At 42.9% G+C, this 12,748-nt stretch overlaps 1 protein-coding gene across 1 annotated transcript in view; it reads right to left on the bottom strand.

Annotated features, from left to right (window-relative positions):
- Nucleotides 1–8,001: 8,001 nt before the first annotated feature.
- Nucleotides 8,002–12,748, bottom strand: part of Prune2 (prune homolog 2 (Drosophila)) — a 257,295-nt gene continuing 252,548 nt past the window's right edge. The window contains exons 22-23 of the mRNA XM_013506527.1: nt 12,230–12,288; nt 8,002–8,694 (exon numbers count right to left, since the gene is read on the bottom strand). Of these exons, the coding sequence (XP_013361981.1) occupies nt 12,246–12,288 (43 nt within the window). The 3' untranslated portion in view covers nt 8,002–8,694; nt 12,230–12,245. The remainder of the gene's footprint in view (nt 8,695–12,229; nt 12,289–12,748) is intronic.

The raw sequence follows: 12,748 nt of genomic DNA, 5'->3' as shown, positions 1-12,748 counted from the left end.
CACTGCATATTCATGTCTGTATGGATGTTGCTTCTTGGCTGTGGGGGCAGTGAGGGGTAGAGGAGGATGGACTGCACCTCACTTGCCTAGAGCCTGGATTTAGACACCAAAAGATAGAGCAGGAAAGCACCACTCAGGAAAACATCTAGCACTTGGCCATAAACTTATAGGTCGACTAAGCCATTGATGAGTATCATGCTCATGATCCAATCACCTCTCCAAAGCCCCACCTATAAGCACATGAGGCTTTAGGGAGACATCCAGCTATAAACCATACAGGGAGGTAAAGAAGACATGGGGAGGGGGCATCCTCCTCAGGATGTCAAGCGCACTCTGCCTTGACAGGGCATCTGCGTGAGGTGGGTGAGTTGGTTTCAGAATGGGAAATATCAGTGTGAACTCGTGGGTATCAGCATACACAAACAGACCTGGAAATACATATGGAATATAGTGTGTGTGTGTGTGTGTGTGTGTGTGTGTGTGTGTGTGTGTGTGTGTACACGCATGCGCAAATTCTAACTCTGTCTAGTAAGAGTCCAGGGAGCAGCGACTCACCACTTAGCACTGAACACACATTTGGGGCTTGGCTCCCAAATGCCTTTCTCCACTGAAAGGAACCAGGCCCTGCAAAGAAATGGGTGATACCAGAGGGTGGTGCAGGGAGAAGTGCAAGCGGAACCTGGCACCTCCTGTGCCAAGGAGTGGAGAACTGCTCAAATAAAAAGGATTATCAAAAAGTACAGAAACCAGCCTGAAAGGACTCCCAATAGCCAGACTAGGGCCAATCTGAGGATAGAAATGAACAATCCCGCTAACAGACTGTAGCCTGTTGAGTAAAGTAAGATTCTACCAGTTCATGCTGATATAAATAGATTCTTAAAAGTTTAATGGGCAACAGGCTATGAATGCACACAGCCAGAGAACCCCCTCTAAAAAATACTTGTTAATTGCAAGGAGCAAAAATTAGTTTTACAGTGGACATTACCATAATTAAGTTCAAAGTGAGTATCAGTAGGACACAATGAGAAAAATACAAATGAGCTCCAAAATATTGTTGGCAAAGGTGAGTAACCTGAATCCAACAGCCAAATCCTAGACAAGGGACATGTTATGGAATAAGTGTGACTAATCTTCCTAAATGTCAAAGTTATGACAGTCATGAAAAGACTAAAGAACTGTGTTATACTGTAAGAGGCTAAAGAAACATGACAACTAGATGTATCATGCGATTCTAGACGAGATCCTTTTTCTATAAAGGACATTTAATGAGACAATGGGTGAAACTTGAATGACATCTGAGGACTGTATGATAGTAATGTTTAAATGTTAATGTCCTGGTTTTGATAGATGGGAGACTATCCTCCTAGGAAATATAATGAGGTATCCTGTAGATAATCAACCCTTTTGCAAATGTTGCAGCAAAATTAATTTCTTCTAATTGTTTCCAAATGAAAAGTAAAATTGAGAGTCAAAGTAAGCAGAGATAAAAGATTGAAAAGTGTGGAAAAGGAGAAGTGGAGAAGTTAAGGGGAAGCATCACAGCTATCTTAGAGTTTAAGGAATTGTCTATTTGGAAGAGGGGGTAAGAAAGAAAATGAGACCTTGATGTAGTTGTCAGAAACCAAAGGTGGGGGACCTGGGGATTTAGCTCAGCAGCACAGCGCCTGCCTAGTGAGCACAAGGTCATGAGTTCGATTCCCGGTACTAAAAAAAAAAGCCAAAGGTGGGGCTGGGAGTGGATCTGAAGATGTTGGCTGACTGTCAGAAAAGGCTGGATGAAGAAGAGGGAGGGAAGAAGAACTAGTATTTTTTGAATGTCTTCTCTGTATTGAGCACTAGGCTAGGCATTTAAGTTCCACTTCTCTATTATATAAACTAGCAAGATGAGAATTTTATCCACAGTGCAGAAACGTGGATAAATTAAGGCTCAGAGAAGTCACTCATCCAGAGTAATATGGCTAGTAAGCAGAACCCCTACTATGTGTGATTTCAGACAACGCAATGGTAGAAAATGGTCTCATCAGCTCAGGGAAGAGAGTTTACTGTTTCTTCTTACACAGAGATTAGAGAGTGCACAGAGACTGAGCGGGATAGTGACGGTTTGAGATTAAGATTGAAACCAGGACGTGACTGAGCTAAAGGGATTCTGGGGAGGCCACAGAAAGGGGAAAGAAAAGAGCAACACGGAGAGGTAACTTCAGGAACAGGTGAGAAGAAGCTGGCTGCTGTAAGAGGAATCTGCAGAAGGACGGGGACACGGCAGGCAGACTTCCCCAGTGGCCTCCGTGACCCCCCTTGGTATTTACAGTGTTTGTCAGCAGTCTCCCATGGAGGGTGGGCTGGACCTATGGATTTACTTCTAAAAACAGAGTAAAACTTACAGATACCATTTCTGAGATCACATTAAAAGTTGGAACTTCCACCTTGTTAGCATTTCTCTTTGATTTCCAAGAAATAAGCCGCCATGTGAACAGAACCACAAGGCAAAGAGTGGCCTCCAAGGGACAGGCTGCCAGCGATAAAGCCCTCCGCTCCACAACCACTGTTGGTAAACTGCATCCTGCCAACAACCATAGGCAGTAGCTTGTGGGTAGATTCTGTCCCAGTACAACCCGGGTGGAGCCTTGTGAGAGACCCTGGGCCAACACCTTGACCTGCCAGAGACCGGAAGTGGAGGACCTTCTGCACTGTGCCCGGCTTTCCCATACCCACAAAATGATGAAAGTAAGTGAGCACTGTTTAGGCTACAAAGTTATGGGACACAACAGATCTTCATTACTCATGGATTCCATACTTGCAAATTCATTTACTAACTAAAATTTATTTATATCCCTAAACCAACACTCCTTGCACTTATTGCCATTTATGGACATGTATGCTGTGGCATAAAATTCGAGTTTCCTGAGGTACATGCCCCCAATGGAGGTTGCACAAGGTAAGGCCAAGCCTTTTTAGCTTTCATACTCTAAACAAGTGCCCCTTTCCACAGCCTACATAGTTTTACAAGGAATTTTTTTTTTGGGGGGGGGCACTTCTTAAGTTTTTTTGCTGATGATTTTGATTGTTTAAAATATCTCCCAGTTGTAGCGATGAAGGGCTGTCTACTGTTCCTGAATGCAAGGAGGTTGTGATGTGCTTTGTTTGTTTGTTCTGGTGCTGGGAATTGAATCCAGACCCCTGCATATGCTAAGCACATGCTCCATGACTGAGCTCCACCCCCAGCCCCTGGAACAAGTCTTATGGAGAAAACGTATCTGTTAGAGAAGCTTTGTTCAACCATGAGTTACAGTCAGGCTGTTGGCTATCAAACCAAAATGTGTATTTAATAAGGTGTCTTTGAACAAAAATACACGAAACAAGCTTATATATTATTGGTCAATTGACAGAAAAGTTGTGGCCTGAGGTTCACAGGAACCTGGCTCTGTTCCCATAGCAGTAATGGTCAGTGTACACTAGGTCAGTGTTCTTGCCTTCTAGGATATAACTACTGCCATGAATAATTAGAATCAAGGGTATTCTGTTACTGCAGCAATACGTATGAATACAAGGGAAAGCTGGGTAATTCAGTCACTGATCTTAGTGGGAAAAGACTCACAAGCATGATCCAGAGTTAAGGGCTGTAGTTTCCTTGCTAGGCACGAGGCCAGAGATAGTGGGTAACAGTTATTTATATAGTCTAAGTATCAACACATATTAAAAAATAATTTTTTGCCTGGTTAAAGAGTGTTATTTTAAATGAATGTGAACAAAACTACTCTGGCAAGTTAGGCTCCTAAGCAAGTGTCCTTGCTCTGTAAAGCCCACAGCAGTGTGAGGACTGATGTGGCCAAAGGCACCAGCTTAATTAAAAGCTCTCTGGTTGTACAGGCTGATGCAACTGGGGCGGCCTCCTGGCACGATGCACGGGCTCCGTGAGTGCAGAGAAACAGCACAAGAGCTGTGGGAGGGGATATCCCCTTGAGGACCCAAAGTGCTGATCACAGCTTTTTTATGAGCTACTGAAAGTCCTGACTTCGGTGCCTGAAACATGGTCTTTATTACTCCAATTTTTAACTTCAGCCAAAGAAGCCTTCCTTGGATTTTGATTTAGGCTCCGACTGCATCGCTGATCCTCACTCCATACACTTACTCTAGTGAGTGTGCTAAGTGCTTAAAGATGCATGGGCTCTGCACCATACACACCTTTGTGTTAGAAGTTATGTACATGGGCTGGGGATTTAGCTCAGGGGCAAAGCGCCTGCCTGGCAAGCACAAGGTCGTGAGTTCGATTTCTTGTACCAGAAGAAAAACAAAAAAATAAAATAAATAAATAAATAAATTAACTTTCGGGGCTGGGGATTTAGCTCAGCGGCAAAGCGCCTGCCTGGCAAGTGCAAGGTCGTGAGTTCGGTTTCCGGTACTGGAGAAAAAAACCAAAAAAAAAAAAAAGAAGTTATGTACATGGCACTGTGTTACAAATATTGTTTTTTGCTTTTTCAACTCTACCCTATGATTTACATGTTGCTCTGTGAATACGGTTTCTGGCTTCTCACAGCTGTGTAGTATACCAGTGCCTGCCTGCTACATTTTACCCGTCCTCACCCCTCGTGCTGGACACATAGCCTGCCTCCAATTCCTACCACTTGGGTTAGGTAATCAGATCAGATGCAATCTCAGTCTACCATGGAATAGCATCGTCTTCATTTGCCTGCAAGCACATAGCAGCCTTCTGTTCTGCTTCTTCCCTTCCTTCAGTGGAGGTCAATATCCCCAGGACTCACCTCTAGCTCATGAGAGCATGTAGTACCTCAGCAATGGTAAAGTGATTTCTTGTTTGGCTAGTCCAACAGCCTACCAGAAAGCAGGAGTCCACATCTGTTTATTTATGTTTTGGTACTGGGAACTGAACCCAGGACCTTGTACTTGCCAGGCAGGCACTGTGTCGCTGAGCTACGTGCCTGGCCCTTTTTTGGTTTTAAAAGCACAGTGGTGACTCCTAACTCTGGTTTATCATGAAGGTTATAGAAGTTTGAAAACCAAACAGAACTGAAGATAAAATGATATCAAATGACGTGTGTGTGTGTGTGTGTGTGTGTGTGTGTGTGTGTGTAGTGCTGGGGATCAAGCCGGTCCTGCCCAAGCTAATCATGTGCCCCAACATTTAGATGAGTGCATTTTAAAAGTAAATACAGACCAAGGGACAGAGAAGAGAGGAGTTGGCAAAACCAAGTTACCATGAAAGATGGAGATGTTTCCAAAATGAAAAACTGTTTAACCAAAGAATAAATAATGCATTTGAAAGGGTAGCAGATCAACTCTGACATATGACAGGTAAAAATAAAAAGAGAAGGAAGCTTGGGTGGCTAGGAAGGCCTGAATGTCTACAGCCCTCCAGTACCAAGTGCCAAGCTGACAGATGTCCAAATAAAAATGTTGCAAAGTAAAGATGCAGAAAGATTGTTGCTGACACACAGAACGCAAGCCATAAACATGTGGAATTAACTTTTATTTCTGAATAATACAGAGAGCTTATATAGATATATTCTGTTGTTACATATTTTTATATTATTAATCCATACTATTTAAGGAGAATTTATTTATTTACCAAAACAAAGTCTAATCCACACTTTATTCTGAGCAAACCTATACATGGTAGAAAAGTCTTTAAATATATAAAAGGTTAATTTGTGCACATCTACATGTATCTAAAGGAGCAAACTACTGAGGCTTTGTGATGAGATGCGCGCAGTGCAAATGTAGTTAAGTGCCATTACTAAAGGCCAGGAGTACTGATTTCCTCCCACCTCTCAGCACTGGCCTTGGGAGGAACCCATAAAACATTGTATGGCTTCAGGAACAGGAACTTCAGGGTTTCTTCCTTACCCAGCTACTGCCCTCACTTTCTTGCTCCTCTGCAGTATCTTCAGTGCAAATTTTTGTTCTTGCTTTTAATCAACAGCTACACAAAAAACAGTTGCCATTTTGAATAAAAACAATACTTTTGCCCCACAACGAGCCCTTGGTTCCTTTAACAACAAATCTACAGGAAAAGTGCAAAGCAGTTCCCAGAAGTCAGAACCAAGCAAGAATGCTCAGAATGCAAGAGCTAGGGAGCTGAATGATGTGCGCATTCACATCTGTCTACCTATCTGTGTAGGGACTATTTTTTTCAGGATTCATCTAGGTTTCTATTTACTTGGATTGAATTTACACAGTAGCTTTTCTCTAGCATGTGCACATAAATTAACTTGTCCTTTTAAGGTAATAAAATAGCAGATACCTAAATACCAGACTGGATCTGCAGCCCACAGGACAGCTCAAAACAACATTGGGGGATCAGGAAAGAGGCTCATCATTCCTGGGTGGGAAGACAAAGCTTCAAACCTGAGCCAGTGTCTATAAACAAATAGGCTGGATGAGTTCAAAGACCGAATGGTTAGGTTGTTGCCATGCCAGGCTGGCTGTAACAGGAGCCCTCTCCCTACACCTATGTGTCCTCTGGTTTGCACCACTGGGATGAACCCTGGGTTCCGAGTGACTTGGATTCAACATAGCAAAGCTGTGAAGCAGGGGAACAAACCAGAACTGGGTAACTATACTTATACTGACACCATATGTGGGGGCAGGCATTCTTTGGGCTTCTAATGGTGAAGGTTGGGTTGAGAGTGGGTGGGCTGTAGGGCTTTTGTCAGACTAGCCAGACATGAGAAAGGAGATCCAAAAGAATATGTTTTCTAATTTGGAAGGCATAAGAAGGGATGATAATTATGGAGGCTAACGGAGTAAAGAGCTGACTCGTGTATTATGTGAGCATGTGTGCAAGGGAGATGGAAGCAGACATGCAGCAAATAAGGGCAGAGAAAGTCACTGATGCAAAGATTATCTATTTCAAAGTAATTCAGGGCTTACTATACCCATGGCTCAAAGCATCCTGGACATCTGTCCCCAGTGAGGTTACTACCCTGACAGAGTCCTCTCCCATTTCTTCTCTATTTCTGCCAGGTTACTTGTAAAAGGTGACACTGGAGAATTAAGAATGGTGCCCAGAGGGAAACCAAGGACCTCCGAAATGCCAGAAAATAGCTCAGGAGGAACTTCTTAGCAGAGCTCACTTTGAGTGTCTCAGTTACAACTTGAGCCAGGCTTTTGCACCTAGCACTCTTTGTCTTTTTCAGCAGACCATGTATTTTGATTGTCTGCAGATATAGAAAATATCTTTTTGCCAGGAAAAAAAAAATTAGTTTGGAGCCTTATTTGTCCATTCTGCTGGAGAAACCAAATACAAATGGTAGCGGGGGTAGGGTGGGGTGGGAAAAGACGTATTTGGTAGGGTAGAGGCCAGCTAACTTTCTCTGTAAGGACAGTAAATGTTTTTGGCTTTGTGGCCCTATGGTCTGTTATAACTACTCAGTTCTGCTGAGGTAGCACGAAAGTAGCTGTAGACAGTAGGAAAATAAATTTGTGTGGCTGTGTTTCAACATCACTTTGTTTATGGATACTAAAATTTGAATAATTTTGTGTCATGAAAAATTAAATTTTTTCAATCACACACGTGAAAACCACCCTTAGCTGATGATGGTGCCCTAGAGTTGGCACAGTTTGCCAAACTCTATGCTAAAAGCCAACAGACTAGAAGTCATGTTGGCATTTTAAAGGGCATATGAAAATTAGAAACTGTTTTGTAAATGGTAGCACAAACATTTAATTTGAGACCTGTGGTCAGATTAGAATGTCTTAAAGCAAATCACTTTCTATAATGCATGTGAGAGAGAAATTTGGATAACTGAATGTTCCCAAATAATTTCTGAGTGGGTTACTTCAGTCTTGAGTTCTTGGCACTTAAAGTACAACTTCTTGAGCCTGACGTGGCCCAAAGCATAGACAGCCTCTAACATTCAGCCTTAAGTTTTGCAAATGAAGGTATTCAACATTCGTTAGAGAAAATAATATTTTAGAAGATCATTTTTTTTTTTCCCCCAGTACCGGGAATTGAACTCACGACCTCGCGCTTGCCAGGCAGGCGCTGTGCTGCTGAGCTAAATCCCCAGCACCAGAAGATCAATTTTTTAAATCATGATAACTAAAATAAAACTGATATAAGAACGTCTGGCTTCCCTCTGAGAGGTGAAAGAAGACTCATGTGACAGTGGCACACTCAGCTGCTGATGTTTCCACACCTGTGTCTGGCCTATGGCTTCCTAAGCAGGCTTAGAATTTTGAAGGTGGCATTACAGGCAGCAGCTCTCGCTGGGGAGAGCAGAGTGTGAGCCCTGTGTACTTGAAATTTGAAGTGATCACCATGAAGCAATCTCGCTCTCTATGGATAAGTCCACTGATCCTTAACAGTGGATTTAAAGTTAACGTACTATATTGGTAAACATCTGCCTAAGGGACCAAATACCACTGACCAAGGGTTAACTAAATCTTGAAATGGAAGGTCCTACTTTCTTGCTAAGGTTCAACTAAAAACTCTGAGGCACATAATTGGCAAAATAGGAAAATACACACGATTTCATATAGAAATGGTAGAAGTAAACAAGTTCCTTTCCTGTTTCACCCCTTAGGAATTTAGAATGGCACCAGGCAGTGCAAAGTGGAAAAAGGTGATGTCAGCCCTGTCTCTTCCACGCAGATGTGTTTCTTTTCATAGAGCAAAGAGCAGCCTTGTCCTCAGCCAGGGCCAGCTAGGGCTTCTCTTTCAGTTTCAGGTCCATACTGTGAGGCAGAGGGGGAGAGAGAGAGGGAGAGAGACAGGAGAAACCCAAGGAGAAATACTCAGTAACGATTTGGTGGGATGCCTTTGCTTTTTTCTGCAATAGACTTACTGAAAATAAATCATGCAAACTCTTCACAGTATTAGAAAAATCTAGTAAAACACAATCCTCCCCTAGTTGCTAAGCTTTTCTCAAAAACAGGGGATGATCTTTTTATTGTTCACAAAATTGTTTCTGGAAGCATTTTATCCCTTCTCAAAATGATCCAGGGAAACAAACAATGCAGGTTAAGGCTTGTTCCTGAAGTCAGTTCAGGTAAGGACCATTATTACTCTATTCTGGAAGTAAAGGATCCCTTTTTACTAAGTGCCCTTTCCTCGTAGTGAGGGACAGTCTTGTGCACAGCCCTGACCAGGCTGAGGGAGGGAAGTGTCTGTGGTGATTCTAGGGAAGTGGCCCTGCAGCCATGAACCAAGGGGGAGGCCTGTCCCTAAGGTGTGCAGCACCAGGCGATCGCTGGGGCCTCGAGGGGCCGGAAAGTAGAAGAGGGACCAGCCGGCTCTCTCTCCTTTGGACAGTAGGTTTTCCTGCCAGCGGACTCCAGACTGCAAGTTCTTCACATCTTGAGCACTGGCACCCGCAGCCCTCCAGGGGCCTCTTAGGCTTTTAGCCTGAGGCCCAGGCTGCACATTGGCCTCTTTCTTGAGCTGGGACTTCCGGCCGCCTAGAGCAGCTAGTGGCTCTCCTGGTTCTCAGCCCACAGGGGGCCACTGCAAGCCTCTACCATGACATGAGCCAACTTAATAAATTCCTTCTTAAAATTTTATGTATGAACATATATATTCCACTGTTTCTGTTTCCTATAAAACCCTGCTTAATAAACTTGTAAAGGAAACATAATCGTCTGCCTAAAATAAATATCTGATAAGTGCTAAATAGCAAGAAGTAAACAGTAAAATAGTGACCAAAATAAAAAAATAAAATTAAAAAACCAAGAAGTAATTTTCTAGGAGTCAAAGGGTTTAACCTAAGGGACCAGGTAATTTAGTAAGTGGATCTTAATAACTAAGACAATAAAAGACTTGGGAGCATATCAGGGTTTCCAAATATCTAGGGCATAAGTCTAAAATTTCCTTCGGGCTGGGGCTGCCGCTCAGTGGGACTGCACTTGCCCGGCACCTGCAAGGCCCTGGGGTCCATCTCCAGCCTTGCAACACAAACTTGCCCCTCAAGCACCTGTGTGTCTCTTCTGCTGTTTAGTGGATGAAATACAAATTTCTAGTACATCTATCCTACAGGAAGAGAACTAAAAGCCAGTGAATAATCTAAGGAATTGTAGTTATTACAAAAAGAGAAACCACTGATTGAAAAAGGCAACTTAGGAAGTTCCTGCAGACTGCACTATCTCTGGCCTCCTGAATCATCAGTGTGCCTGCTGTGAAGGCTTTACTAGTGTTTACTTGTGGAACTTTTGCAACTGAGTAGCATTTCTTGCAGCAGTTTTGCAAATAAAGCCACTGGTAACCCGTGCTGCTTGTCTAGCTTGTAACTGTAAAGGGCCTTTCATCTGAAATGTCATCAGCAATTTCACCGTTCTGTAGCCGTGGGGACTGGGCTGAGAAACCTAGCACTGCTTCCACTCCTATACTGTAAATCGGAGCAAGTAGTCCTCTTACAGCACGCCAAGGATCAAGCCCAGTGTTTCCTCCACCATGCGTATCAACTGTGTCTAATGCTTTAGTAATAGTAATAGAATGTCTAATTCTAGGCAGCCGGAAGTCCCAGCTCAGGTGCTTTTTCAAAAGGGAAAGTCGTCTCTTCCCTTCAGTTACTCTACTTGCGATGACCTTGTCTCTTTAGTGTGTATCTGGAGTCCGGCCATGCTGGGCACTGTGAAGGGTGCTGAGCGCTGGGTCTTGTCTCATCTGCAGAATTTTACTTTGGAGATGTCCTCCTTTTATCCAGCATGCTTTTCTCCTAACACAGGTTTACTCTACAGGTCATTTTTTATATTGCGTGAGGGTTGCTCCTAAAATGTACTTTGGGCCGCAGTGGTTTCAAGAACTCTGTAGTAGGTCCCATCTGGTGACTACCATTTTATTTTCTTTCTCATGGAGTTGGCTCACTTCCTGTCACAGGTCACAAAGGTATCACTAAGCCAAAATTTGAGGAACACTGCCTGAAAAGTCTAAACCACGGCATGCTATTGAAGGTTCTCAAAAAATATTATGTACAATTACAAGTACACGGTCAGTGTGTTTCCCCAGATGGGCCCCCAATAAAAATCTGAGCCAAAATTCACACCAGGCTGCCCATTTCAAAACATGTTTCTTTTTTTCTGACTTTTTTGTAAACTTTCTAGGGTTTAATTCATCCCTTTAGTTTCTGGTAACCAAAAAAGCTGAAAGACTGAAACTTACTTACCCAGTTTATGAGAAGAACAAGAGACAGTTACAAGCAGACAACTTGCTTAAAAGCTTGTAAGCGAATGCAACTTTCTTATAAGATAAAACAAAAATTCTGAAGAATTTTTGAGACAACAGTTATGGCATGGCACTAATGAAGCTATTGCAAATGCTACTAATTTAAGTCTAGTCAAAGCGAACCACCTTTGATCATGTAATTTTTAAAAATACCAGAGCCAGCCTACAAGCTTAGGACATGACTACATATACACAATCTGAACCTAAGAATGAAGGAGAAAAATACCTAGGGCTATTTTTTAAAATATCCTTTCTGAAAAAATTACCTTTAATCAGAACAGAGTATTTTAAAGGAGTTTACCTCATAGTGAGCTACATTTTCTACAGTCAACTTTGCAGTGAAACAAAGCAACCTTCTGATAATATTACAATAGGCCATTTTCACTTCTAATGAATTAAATGATGTTCTTTGCAAATTCTGGCAATCTTATTTGATGACAAATAAAAACATTTATGTTTTATGTAGGAAGAGACAGAGAAGGGCATTAACTTTCCCTTCTCTCTCAGAAGAAAATGAGAAATTGCGACAGCTTCAGCACGTTTCATTTTATTCTCAGCCTGACTGAGGCATCTGAAAGAGCTTGTGTCTCTTTTACACTTTACCCTTTCCATCCTAGCTTCAGAAGGCGTAAAATGCTTCCACACAGCATTCCTCTCTGTCCCGACAGCCTGTGGTGAACAGAAGCTAGAAAAGCTTAAGCAAAGCCCCTCCTTCTAAAACTAAGAAAGTAAAAAATCTAGGACTGAAATCAGAAAAAATAGAAATAATCTGGGGCACTCTCGTCCTGCAGTGAGAATCACGCCCTCTCACAGTGATCATGTGGCCTGCATGCCTTAGGACAGAGAGACCAGGTGGGCATTTATTGTGATAGCTTGTAGTGTCCCTCCCTCCCCATGTCCAGCCTGGATGAACCCACACTAGAAGCAATGCCCTCCCTCCTCTCAACCCAAAGAGCCCCGTGTACCAGGCAAAGCGGCAGAGGAGTGGGTAAGCCCGGAGATGTAACAGCCATTCACTGATAGGCCAGTAAGTGACCGGGAATCAGGACATACCTTTTACAAAGCTCCTTCACTGGGCTGTGAGCTGTAACTGCTCATGCAGTGCTGTTTTGCTAAAGAAGGAAATGTACTATGTTTGCAAAATGGATTATGGTAGACTGAGATATATGTTTCCTTTGCAGAATTTCATGGGGCAGTTTGCTTGGTAGCCTTCATCTGAAAAGGTAGGACAACAGCGACTTTCAGAAAAATAGCCATGTGGTTAAAACTTTTGTTCTTTGTGCCCTTTTCAGTTGGGCCATTCTGGAATTTTGTTTTTACACTTCCTCTAAGTTATAAAGCCAACATGGCAGCTGCAGAAGCACTTTACTGTGTCTTTCCAACTTCTCTGTGGGCCTCGAGGGAACAACAGGGTGACAACACAGACACACTGACATTTGATCACTGCCTCCTCTTCTTGGTTTCTGAGAATAAAGACAATGTTCATGCTCTACCACTCAAAGCAAACTAGAAGCCTCTTGCCGGGGGGTCACAGTTGCTTCCCTGACCCTGATGTGGCCACTACAAGCTCTG

This window comes from Chinchilla lanigera, unplaced genomic scaffold, assembly GCF_000276665.1.
Source record: "Chinchilla lanigera isolate Chin_1 unplaced genomic scaffold, ChiLan1.0 scaffold00111, whole genome shotgun sequence".
NCBI classification, from domain to species: Eukaryota; Metazoa; Chordata; class Mammalia; order Rodentia; family Chinchillidae; genus Chinchilla; species Chinchilla lanigera.
Note: the sequence above shows the minus strand (reverse complement) of the source record. Positions and strands in the feature narration are given on the sequence as shown.